Below are 13018 nucleotides of genomic sequence, written 5' to 3'. Positions count from 1 at the left end.
GAAATAATATTACCTTCACCCAAACTAGCTCAGAGAATGGGATGAAGCAAGATAAACACAAATTTTTTTGTTTGTAAAAACTGAATGTAAAAATGTAATATAAATTCAAAAAAGCTGGATACTAATTCTATTAATATCATATGTTTGTGTAATTAAAAAAAAAACAGTTTGTGAGCAACAGGATATTCATTCTTCAAACAGTCAACACTGTTAATCATTAATTTATTGACTATGTCACAGAATTTATAAAACAATGATTACAACAGTTTTTCTCTTTAACAATTATTTATATTGAACTCTAGTTAACACCTTTTAAAATTTTACCATATAATTTGTGACTGAGTGGCAAAACTTTACAAATATAAATATATATATATATAACAAATACTTGCAAATACAGTGGACCTGTAACTAACACAATGTGTGTATGTACTACGCATTCAAATTGAGAAAAAATAGTAACTTTCATGGCAGTTATAAGACTTACACAATTAAAAAAAATTGTTTTCATTAATACTAGTATAATTAGTACATTTTTCAGAACCTGTAACATTCCCTAGTTTGTACAAACATAATAGTATCATGCAAGCTTGTAGACTTTTGTACCTTACACAAAATAAACCGACCTCATTCAGTTTGTTTTTTTTAAATGAAGTCATTAACTTTTATACGTATATTTTGCATAACCAGCCTTGTGTGTTATAAATTCTAAAATCATATACAAAACAAATTATTATTCAAGTGGCATACAATTAGTTTGGGGTTGCAAAACCTTTTCATTGTGATACTTTCCCCTAAGGGTGTCTGAGACTATTTCAGAAATACTAATTTCATCTAAGGTATTTCAACTTATCTTCAGAATTAACAAAACTATGAGTTACACTGTACATAAATATTACTTTAGTGTGAAATTCTAGATGCAAATCAAGCTCAAGATTTAAGAAAAAATCATGCATAATGTTATGAAGCTTGGTTCAAAAATATTATGGTCATGTTAAGAAAGAAAATTTTGCAGTTTTATTTTATATTTAATGTCACATAATAATAATTTAAATGAAATAAATAAGAATGCCAAGCTAAGCTGAAAAATTACCAATGCTATATTATGAGCACAGATTCCAAAATGGAAAAATTTTCAAAACCATAATCTTAAAATTTAGCCGTATTTTGGGATCCAAAGATAAGAACTATTTGCATATTTGAAAACTTCTAAAGAACTCCAGGTACATAAAAAAATACTTTACTTTAAATGAAATAGTTCAAGCTGTTGTTTTTCTATACAAATATTTTAATGCACAGTGCTTCATTGCTAAAAACCAACTTGAGTGTTTTCATTTTGGATTTCATGTTCTTTGCACAATATTGTATATGGAAATACATATACTACACAGCATTTTGCAATTTTTCTTATACATTTAAATAAATGTTTTTTAATGTTTTATTTTTTAAATCATATACTGTAGTTATGCAACGATGTTGATAACTTTCTTTTTTTGCTCTAAATTAATAATATTCAAGAAACTGTACACAAAATCTGAGCTAAAAGGAAGTTTGATGGATATTATTTCACATATTCAATATTTTACCTTTTATATCAACAACAACCATCCGTACCTAACATCACTGTCTCAATACAGATGTTTAGAGACAGTATCTTAATTACATATTATGGTGATTACAAACTGTGAAAAAAAAATCCTTTGTGTTTTGTTTAAGAACCTTTATGTATAATTAAATAAAAAGCCACAGAATAGCATATGTTCTTCATAATAAAGTAAATGTTTTCCAATAAACAGCACTATTAACTCTGGTGGCCATTAAATGACTGTTTATTAAGTAAGATCTATAACAAAGTTGAAACAATTTCCTAGTATATCAAATTATACATGTTATATACATAGACAAAATAGCTTACAAGTTTCACTACTTATAATTTAAGCAAGTTTAATGTTTTTAATACTTTAAAGTGAATTATACCTCTGATTTTAAATGTATTTACAATCAAATTGAAATCTTAGAATATTAAGAATCTGTACATTTAGTGTTAGTGAGGCACAAAATTAATACATACCTGTAGTTATGTGTGTACAAATTATTGAATTTTCAAACATCCCTAATCAATCTTTAACTTTAAAACAAATGTTACTTACTCAAGCAATGCATATGTTAGAATAAGCAAGAGTGTGTTTTCACTTGCCCAACTTCTAGTAAATTTAACAAAATTACATCAAAAATAATCTATAGATGTAAGAAACAAATTAAACCTTCTGAAAATTGTTTTATATCTTGAACAACAAGGAAGACACTTTTAAAAGCTAGGAATACTAAATATTTACATTAAATTATTGCACAATGGATGTATCAATGCAAACCAACCACAAATAAGTTAGACAACGTAAAACAAAAAATGGTTTTTAACTGTTAAACTACTTTGGATTAGTTTACTTTCCCATATAGAAAGACTTGAATATCAGAATATACACTAAAAAATAAAAAATAAATTAAAAACAAAGATTTTTCAACTTGAACATTAAGAGATCATGGGCTCAAACTGGTGATCAACAGGTCATCAATCACATACACAAGAATAATCACAGTAAAACATCACAGTTAGTTAAGCTTAAAGGTCATTCTGTTCTAGTTTAGCAAACTCTCGTAAAACTGACAGAGCATACTGGATACGACAAACGATGTCAGACTTGCACCCATAACACGAAATGTCTTCAATGGAAAATGTATAAGTGTGCCGCAGTTCGTTGATGTAAGTCAACTTGCCATGGTGTTTTCCTCCACTGACAACAAGTTTTGTATGATCCGTGAAAAAATTCACCTACCAACAAAGATGTAATTAAATTTCAGAAACTATAGCAACTAGAGATAACTTCTTGAAATAAGCAAACAAGGCATACAAATGAAAACAAAGGTGTGTTGTGGTCAAAATTTATTCAAGAGAGTCAAATGTTTCTGATTACATGTTTATCTATTATCAATAAACTCTGAAATCAAATTCACTTCTGCACTTGAAGAATGTGGATCATTCCCTTTTCTGGATATCAAATCAACAACAAAAAAACCCAAAAAACACTAATTTTCTAATCCTCTTTATTCGAAAAACATAATTCCACCAGCCTCTACATCATTACAACTTCACTCTGATCATTAAAAAGTAACCTAATCTTGTTCTTTTTAAACAACAATTTTAAATTATTCTCTAATTATACCCTTCTACATAGAAGTTAACTTGATGCATAAACACTTGTCTTCCCTACAAATTAATGTCACATGCAAGGTTCTTTAAAAACAAAAAAAATGTACTAGCCCTAAATTCCCTCTTATTATTTGTCTGCTGCTCATGGCTTCTCCAAGATTAAACAAACAAATCCTGATAATGATAAAAAGAAATTCTATCCCTAGATTCAACTCATACTTACTTCTATACCATATTTCCAAATTAAAAATTCCTTTCCTCACCACTCATATGAATACATATAATGACAGTAAAGTTACACAAACAGATAATACCAAATACCATTTTAAAATTAAAGAGCTTTTGATCAATTAAATGCATTGTGCTAAAATGATCTTTACCTGGTTATATTAAAACAATTTTGAATATACATCACCAAGTCCAGTGACAACCAAAGCTTATATGAAGTAATTGTGGAATGGCATGGCATCTGAAATATATTGTATCATTTCATAGGTAGTATAATGTTACCAAATACTGATAATTTTTGGGAAAGGTATGTAACAGTATTGTCTGACAAAAATATTCATACACTCAAATCATAAAACTGTCTTTAGATCAAAGATTTAAACTTTCCAAGATGAGGATATCCCTTGCATTTAATGCGAATGGGGAAAAAAATTCTTCAACTTCAAACACCAGAACTGCCAAAAAAGACTTACAATAAACCACACCATAGCCATGGTAAGCAAAGTCTGCATCTCAGAATAGGTGAGAATCCATGAACTCAAAGGGCAGTGAAAAGCTGTTCACATGTCCCAGGTAACATTATAAAACATAATCAAAAAGGATCTCCACCTGACAAAGCAACACAAGTCATCATGTACACAAACTTCTTTAACAGTACATCTACTCAAACCCAAGTATATCTGAAGCAGCAATAGAATGAAACAGATATTCTTACTATTTTATAAGTCACATTGTTCAAGATACCTGAGAAGGTTCTGACAGATTAGTGTACAATGAGGCTCTAAAATAATTTTACAATGATATTTTCAACCACTGAATTATCTTAAAATAATAATTAATAATAAAAACTGCTAGCACAAAAGAAGTAATTGTCTTGTCAAGGTCTGCAACACTGTAATTCCAAGTGCCATTTTCTAAAACTTGTTTGCATCAATAGAAACTATCAGAACTTTATTAAAATAACATGCAATTTCAGCAAAATAATACTTGCTGTCTACTGCATTATCAAATCAAAGACCAATGGCATATATATATAAATCTAACATAACAACTGTGCCTTGTTGAATTTTGACAGGTAACAATGTTCGCACCTTGTACACATTTGCAAATGCACATTATTTACAACTGTTTCCTTGAAGTTAATAACAATTGTCTTGTGAAAATTCATTGTGCTTCTACACCAGCAAATATTATATAAAAAGATTACAATGTTCACAAATTAATAGGCAATATTTTGTCAGCTGAAGTTTTCCTTGAACAGTTTTGACTTAGGCCAAAATAAATTAGAGGTTGTACACAGTTTCTTGCCTAGGAAATTTAAAATATATATTACAAATATTGTATTTTAGGATCCAGCAGATTTGTCTTTTTGAAAACATGAATAATAATCACAAAACATATAAAACTAGAGAAGTACAGGAAACAATTTGATGTAATAACACAAAACAATCTTTCAGGTATTTTTTTAAAAAAAGATACTCACAAACATAGATAAAATGGTTTAGTTACCTCTTCAACCACAGTAACATAAAATAATCTAGAAATATGAATTTAAGAGCTAGAAAATTTAAGAAAATTAGGTACAAGTTAAGAGTATATTAACTGCTAATTGTCATACCTGAAGAGTGCCACAATTTAACTGCATAATTATAGCTCTAGAGGTTCTTATCCAACGTTTCATGTATGGAGTACTTTTTGTCTTGCATACTTCAAGGCGTTTCACTTCTCCACCCTTTAGTAGGTTAAGAGTATGAATCACAAAAAAGTACATAAATAGCACTAATAACTAGATCACACAAATACTTTTGTTACTTCTCAACCCCAATTCCTGAACATGTTTTTGTAATCCATCCAATAATCATGATGTTGCTTTAAATATAGGTATGCAAAATATCATACTAACAGCAGACAGTTCCTTGAATTCTTTTAAGTTCAGTATAAAAGTACAAAGAAAATAAGCTTGGTTTAACATAAATGCACAGAATCTAGTTTGTTAATGTTCATTTAAATAATTCACACTGCATTAGTATATTACATTTTCATATTCTACATTTAGGTACTCTGTGGCCAAATTTACTAGTTTGTGACTTAGAAAATGTAGTAAATAAATTCTCACAATACATCTGCTAGTATAATTTTCATTCTTCATGCTATATTAAAAAATCCAATAAAAAATAGAATACATGTAGCTAAAACACCTTCATTCTCATCAATTTACCTCAGTCAAATTTTCTTCCATATACTGACTAAAGTATTTCAATAAGGTGTACTTTTCCTGAAGAATGGATGGCACATTAGAAGAACTGTAGGTTTTCAACTTGTTAGCCTGATCATAATACTCCACTCTCCTTTAACAATAATAAAAAAAACAAGGATGAATGTTCATTGTGTTGCAATGTTTTCAAAGCAAACACCAAAAACAGCATTCATTAAAATTCATTTTATTAACATACTGCAGAAACTGAGCATTTTTTAACTTTTTTGTGTTTGTGAAATTCAAAAATGCTTAATTTTTACAAGGTAAAAAGAATGTTGTATTAAAGAATGAATTAGAAGTTAGTGCTATGTTTCTAAGTACAAGATGGATTTGAAGTTACTGCCTTTTTTCACTGCTGGATAGCTTTTTTTCTGGAATTTCATGTAAAAAATGGTTACCTGTGCTAGCCATCACCACCCACTTCCAACTCTTGAGCTACTCTTTTACCAACGAATGAATAGTAGAATTGCCCATTATTTATAACATTCCCATGGATGAAACAGTATGTTTGGTGTACTGCTGGATGGATTAGAAGTTACTCTTTTTGTTTTCTCCACTGGATGAATACTTTAAGGTAAGGCAAAGCAAAATATATCATATGTCAACCATCAGTGCTAGTGAGATCTTCTGCCCAATACCACAGCTCATCAGTTTGCCAGGAATACGACAGATATATTCATGGTCTAAACACTATTAATTCAACCAACATTCATGGATAATAACTATCACAGTTTGGGCTAGATTATACAAGTTAATTACAATTATTATCAAGTTTATTTAAGTCATTCATTAATTACTTTTTGTGAATGAGGTTTAATTCCACAATATTATTATTTTTATTGATTTTACACTTAACATCAGTTTAAAAAAAAATTCAGAAATGGTTGTTTTCACTTCTGCATGGAGTAAAGGTTAGTATTATTTTCACTGCTGGCTAACTCATAACATTCATGATTACGTGTAACTAATGTTGAATTAAGAATCTAAAGGAATGTGCTATCATTTGGCTCTACTGATATTTGATTGAGTTCCATAAAAACTTCTGATAAACTATGTAAATGTCATTAAAAATATGCCACTGGTAACATATATCTAACAATTTGTAAGTATGCTAAAAGGTCAATTAACTGAAATTATGAAGAACCAGTTACATTTTTTTTACGTTCTTTTAACTTAATATTTATATAAAAAACATCTTTTGTAGAAGTTATCAACTAAGTTTTATGAAATAAAACACAGTTAATACTAAGTTCCAAATTATACTAGTGCATCTTACTTTTTACAATAATTAAAATAAAAAAAAGATCACCTTACTTTGGAAAGAAGTTCATTCTTTTCATTTAGTTGATAAAATTGTCTACATATAATGTACTGTTAGAATTACGTAATTAAGAAGCTTTATTGAGAAGTTAAACCAACAATTACAATTACTTATATATTCTTATTCAAGTATTGTCAAATATTGATTCCATTCTCTTAATCTAAATATAAAAAAAATTATAGTTTATCTATAACCTCTCACACAATCTAAATTAAAATTTTATGAAGTCTAAACAGCTATAACCTAAGGTATATAACAGTTGTTTCATTTCACCTGCAACTACTCATACAGCCACAATACTGAGCTATCTAAATATCATTATTCATGAAATAACTATTACAACTATTCTTAACTGTGTACTATCAACTGATTTAATTTACAACTTACAATTTATCAGCAGAGAGACCAATCTTTGTTGTATCATTGAACAAAACTCCCACACTGTTATCTGACAGCTGGAAACCAAAACCATACTTATTGGAGTAATCAATCCATTTTGTGATAAATAATATTGTGCTTCCAGTCATATAAGGAAGGTTGGCTCCAGTTTCTTCTAGTAAATAAGAAAAAACATTACAGAGGAACTCAAGGAATATAGAATTAAGCTTAAAATTTCCTACATAACAGGCTTTTCCAAGAATAACAAAAACTAACCTGTGCAATACAATCTGTTGAGTATTACAAACTTAAAATTACAATTTACAAAATTAAACATGTAATTTAACAAATCTTAAAGACTATGTCTAACAACAGCTAAACAACCTAAAACATCTGTATAGTGTATAATGATTTTAATAGAGAAGCAAGTAAATAAAAAAAACCAATGACATAGACCCCATTTAAAATTCCCTGGCACTGTCAAATAAGGGATATAATGTAATACCTTTCCCATTTATTTTCAGACCTTTTTCTGTACATACCTTTAGGCATATTTTCCAAACAAGACAAAAGGATATTATACAAGTATGCTGATGTACAAACTTTCTTCTTTTTAGCTGCAAGAAGAAATCAAGAATCACCATCATTCTTAATGAGTAAAAACAAGTAAACAATAACATAGATTTGTTTGTGAAATATAAGCTACTTATAAATAATGTAACAAGCTCAGAGATTAATAATCTTCAGCCTGCAGTAAATCTCTACAAATATTTTCCTAGGTTAAGCAGGCATGATACATCTGGTATGTATTGTTTTCCAAACAAGACAAAAGGATATTATACAAGTATGCTGATGTACAAACTTTCTTCTTTTTAGCTGCAAGAAGAAATCAAGAATCACCATCATTCTTAATGAGTAAAAACAAGTAAACAATAACATAGATTTGTTTGTGAAATATAAGCTACTTATAAATAATGTAACAAGCTCAGAGATTAATAATCTTCAGCCTGCAGTAAATCTCTACAAATATTTTCCTAGGTTAAGCAGGCATGATACATCTGGTATGTATGTATGTATGTGTATTTTTTAATTTCAAGATTAGTTTACCCACCAACAAAAGAAGAATTCAAAAATATGATGGCCAACATTTTGTTCTTCAGCTTGTTCATCTTCCTGATGACATTAAATAAAACATTCTGGATGTATAAATATACTTTCATGTAGTCACATTATATACTGCATATTGAATTTAGATAGTTTTTCCAATCTAGGTTAATGTATGTAGAATAATTCCAAATTTTAGGCCTACATCTTCCTTTTCAAAGTTGTTGACAGCACACTGCTTTCCAATTTCATTTTTAAAACAAATACAATTACAAATTTACCTATTGATAATTCATAGAGATGAAAAAACTTTGAATAGCAACATCAGTAACTGTTGATGTCAACCTAAGGTATTTTTAAGCTATTAAAACTGGAATAAGTTGGGTAGGCATGTTCCTACAACTGCATCTGTAACATACTGTATCACACAGTGTGCCTTAGCATGTTAGAGTAGAGCCAAAACAATAATTGTTCTACCTAAAGCCAGGATTTTGAATAAAAACATTACACAAGATGAACACTTGCATGTAAATGAAGTTTTTAGTTTGAAAAAATCACCAAAATTCAAATACTTAAAAACAATACGCTTTTAACCCACAGTTTACACATCAAGGAGACACATTTTGAGGCCTTGTTTCCAAATAAAATTTTCTGGTACTCTAACATTTGTTTTTACTTTTGAATAGATTTAAGAATAAATTAACCTAAATGTTTCACTTAATCATCTTTGGTTAAATCTGCAAACTAACAGACTTGGCAACGGTTTTAAATTGCCCTCTTTTTATAGGTTTATTACTTTCTTTCAGCACATACTTCTTAATGCTTGAAATAAAGATAAATCTTAAATTAGCACATTCTTGTATGCAAAGTGTCAGTTACTTAGTAGTGGAACCAATACAGCTTGAAGCATTACTAACCAACCACTAGGTGATTAACAGTATTGTTACCAACCTATCTGGTGAACTCAGTATAACCCAAATCATTACTAGCTGCTACATGATTAACAGCTCATATTTAAATCATTTTCAAGTATTAAGAAATATAAACTGCATAAAAATAATTACCATATGAATAGAGAACTACATAATACTTTGCTAAGAACAACTGTGAATAAATAAAAAATTAAATCAAAATTGAATAAGCAAAACAGATAGATTCATTTATTGTTAGAATAAAGACTGAACTCCTAGTAATATCTGGAATATGAATTGCCTATCAATGTGGATTGATTCATACTAGCTTACAAGGTAGGAAGGTGTAAAACCCATTCAAAACACAGTAGTAGTAACAAATATTGACCAATACAAGAGTTGGTTCCTCAGCTCCACAAGACCATTTCCTTCACTGTTTTCATGAATTCTATCAATAAATATGACCAAGAAAGAATTAACAAAGCTTACTTACTGCCATAAAGTAAGTGTAGTAGTTGCATAAACATGAACACTACTATTTTGTGCAAAATGAACAAAATGAACCTAAACTCTGCATTTTCTTGGCCAAATACTACTCAGGAGAGTTCTTTTAGCAATAAATTATTTTTAGTTTAAAAGATTAAGCTCTTAGTACATTTCTGCTGGATATTGATTGAATATTATAAATCATAATATATTTCTACTTCCTACCCAATCTCTCAAAACAATCTGGCATTTCCAGTTACATCAACCATCACTAAATTTTGAACTACTCATGTCAGAACCAAAAGTGCAACTTAACTGTCAATATTACAACACATCCACAGTTGCAATATGTGTGGCAAATTTTTTCTTTTGGTTGTAACTAGACACAAACTATGGAACCTCTGCCCCAGAGTTTGACACATCAACCATTTATGGAACTTCTTCTAAATACTTTTTTTTACTGTACATTCTAGGTATATGATAAAAGCAGCATAAACCAAATAAGAGGGGAATGAGCATTTATCTATATATGTAACATATACTTCAAACACTTTGCCTGAAAATAACAAAATAATATAAACATTTCATGAATATTTTGTTTCATGTTCAACTTTCTCATGCAACCATCAATTACACAAATATCGCTGCTCACCAATCCTAAGAATAAAAACTTGTACAGTAGAGCCTCAACATTAAGGGCACTCATCCAATTGCATCCAAATGCCCCCTATAGTAAGGTGCACCTAATATTAAAAAGTGACCCAAGCAAGGCTTCATTTCATACTGACGATACTATATTTCTGAATTATAAGGCCTTCTATTTTGTTTGGTGCATACAGGATACAGGTGTTCATGAGTTGCATGTTACCATGACACGGAGTATTGTCAATAAGTCTTATGGGTAGATTAACTGTGCCCTTTTTCTTTTTTATTATTGGTCACAAAGTCTCAAAGTACATCTCTACTGGGTTTGACCTGCTAAACATTTTACATTTATTTTACTATTTATTATTCAATAACTGAAGTAGAAATCTGCTAAAAATAAAGCAATAAATCATAGCTTGTGTCATTAGACTGTTTATGTCACACAATAATACAATATTCTTATGAACAACAAAGTATGTGCACAGAAATAAGTCAACTCGAGACCTGCTCAGAGAACACAATGTGAAATTTATCTATTGAAGTATTCTACACTGTTTACGATGAGAATTGCTCATAGTAATAAGATTACACTGTGAACCTGTGAAAATGATTATTACAGTGTATGGTTCAGTGTGATACAAAAAAAAAAATAACGTATTTGAATACTGATCATTTTACTGGCATGTTTCCTATTTATCAGTACACTGTACAAGCATGCAAGAATAACTGCCCACTTTCAGTGCTTGCCTATATAGAAAATAAAACTGAAGGCACTGCCTTCAATACAGAATACTGAGGTTTCTGTTACTGAAAGAGTAATTTTTGTTACAAATAGCAGAATAAAGAAAGAGGCTGAAAAGGTCTGTCCTTAATGGAGAAGCGCTCATTTTTTGAGGTGCTTATTAACAAAGGTTCTGTTGTAATGCTTTCATAGTAAGTTACAGTAAAAATTCTTTATGTTCAATAATTTAGTAAAAAATATTTAAAAAAAAACAACTGAAAATAATTTAGCTTAAAATTTTTACAAAACTGTTGCCTAAAACAAAAGATTTTGCTAGAAAAATAAAACTCTGGAATAAAATAACTAACTACAAACAATTGTAAACATCAAGCCAATAATTAAAAACAGTTATTTTCTATTTAAGTCACAAAATGAATACTTTCATGAAGGGGTGTACCATTACATATTTTCTTGACCAATATTAAAAGCTACTGAATACCCAACCACTTTACCTAATAATAATACCATGTATTACTTATAAATATTATTTCAGGCAAAATTTAATCTATAGTTCTTTTTCTGGCTGCATTTAATTCAGAAACATAAAAAAAGTTCAAAAATACTTTAAGATCACTTTGCAAAACAAAAACACCTACAAATTACTTTTGAATTGTAATTCTCATTAGCTTAAAGTTGCAAATTGATACACATAAACATAATTATTACCTTTACTACAAAAAAAAGTCAGCATAATACTATTCAATTAATTTTACAAAATTCAGCCAAAAAAGATTTGCTACTTTAGGGAATAAATGATGGCTTTCAGTTTCAAAACATAATGTGAATAAACATGGAATAAATTCAGCATAGTGTACTACAAACATGCTTTTGTGCATTTTAAAGTCAGAAAAAATGAACAAGAAATCAAATCTATTATTATTCAATGGTTACATAACTTTGAATTATGACATGAAAAAAGTATGAAAAAGTAAAATTTGGTATATCCGTGGGAATATTCTTATTACTGAAGAGTTTCTTTAAATTATCAAAATGCTTATAATTTTAACAAACTAACACACAAATATTACTGTACTAATTTAACAAGTTTAACATAATAAAGGTCAGTATTTGGCACACTTAACAATATTAAAACTCATGGTCTTCTAGGTGTACTTGACAACACAAAAATGATGGTCTTCATGGAATACTTAAAAATATCAACCCTCTCGCTACAGATTTGACCAAGTTGAACAAGTTCACAACTCCAAAGTGATTATCAGAATTTCCATAAAATAATTTTTAATGTTTTGTGCATTTTCAACATTTTTCAAGTTTACAGTAGGCCTTACAAATCTTTTCTGGACAAAAATCACAATTTTTTACAATTTATTTTTGCTAGAAATTTATCTGTGAATTTATGGAGTCAAAGTGTTGAGTGCTTATAGTGCAAAGTGATTTCCATGTTAAAATTGAAAACATTTTTCATCATCTGAAAATTGTCCAGTATCATTAGCATCATCCCTAAAATATGTTAAAGTAAAATTTTATATTTCATCTGTTATTTTATCTACCCTAACTGTATACAAATTCAGTCATTAATCACCTCATAACAACCACAAAAAATACAAAATAAATCCAAATTACCCTTTCTTTCCAGAATGACTACAAGTTGTAACATAAAGATGCAACTGTACCTTAAATAATTTAAAGCTTATAACGTTATACATGTGTTTATACTTAATTTTATTGCTTTATTGCC

At 29.0% G+C, this 13018-nt stretch overlaps 1 protein-coding gene across 7 annotated transcripts in view; it reads right to left on the bottom strand.

Moving 5' to 3' along the window:
* Positions 1-205: 205 nt before the first annotated feature.
* Positions 206-13018, bottom strand: part of LOC143224916 (serine/threonine-protein kinase PLK2-like) — a 69746-nt gene continuing 56933 nt past the window's right edge. For 5 of the 7 annotated variants that reach the window (XM_076453444.1, XM_076453399.1, XM_076453390.1 and 2 more), the window contains 5 exons: positions 7935-8009; positions 7402-7567; positions 5655-5784; positions 5055-5168; positions 206-2830 (listed from right to left, as the gene is read on the bottom strand). In XM_076453444.1, coding sequence (XP_076309559.1) covers positions 2621-2830; positions 5055-5168; positions 5655-5784; positions 7402-7567; positions 7935-8009 — 695 coding nt within the window. In that variant the 3' untranslated portion in view covers positions 206-2620. The remainder of the gene's footprint in view (positions 2831-5054; positions 5169-5654; positions 5785-7401; positions 7568-7934; positions 8010-13018) is intronic. The other 2 variants (XM_076453419.1, XM_076453433.1) reach the window with 1 other exon arrangement.

The sequence above is a fragment of the Tachypleus tridentatus genome, chromosome 1 (genome assembly GCF_004210375.1).
Source record: "Tachypleus tridentatus isolate NWPU-2018 chromosome 1, ASM421037v1, whole genome shotgun sequence".
NCBI classification, from domain to species: Eukaryota; Metazoa; Arthropoda; class Merostomata; order Xiphosura; family Limulidae; genus Tachypleus; species Tachypleus tridentatus.
Note: the sequence above shows the minus strand (reverse complement) of the source record. Positions and strands in the feature narration are given on the sequence as shown.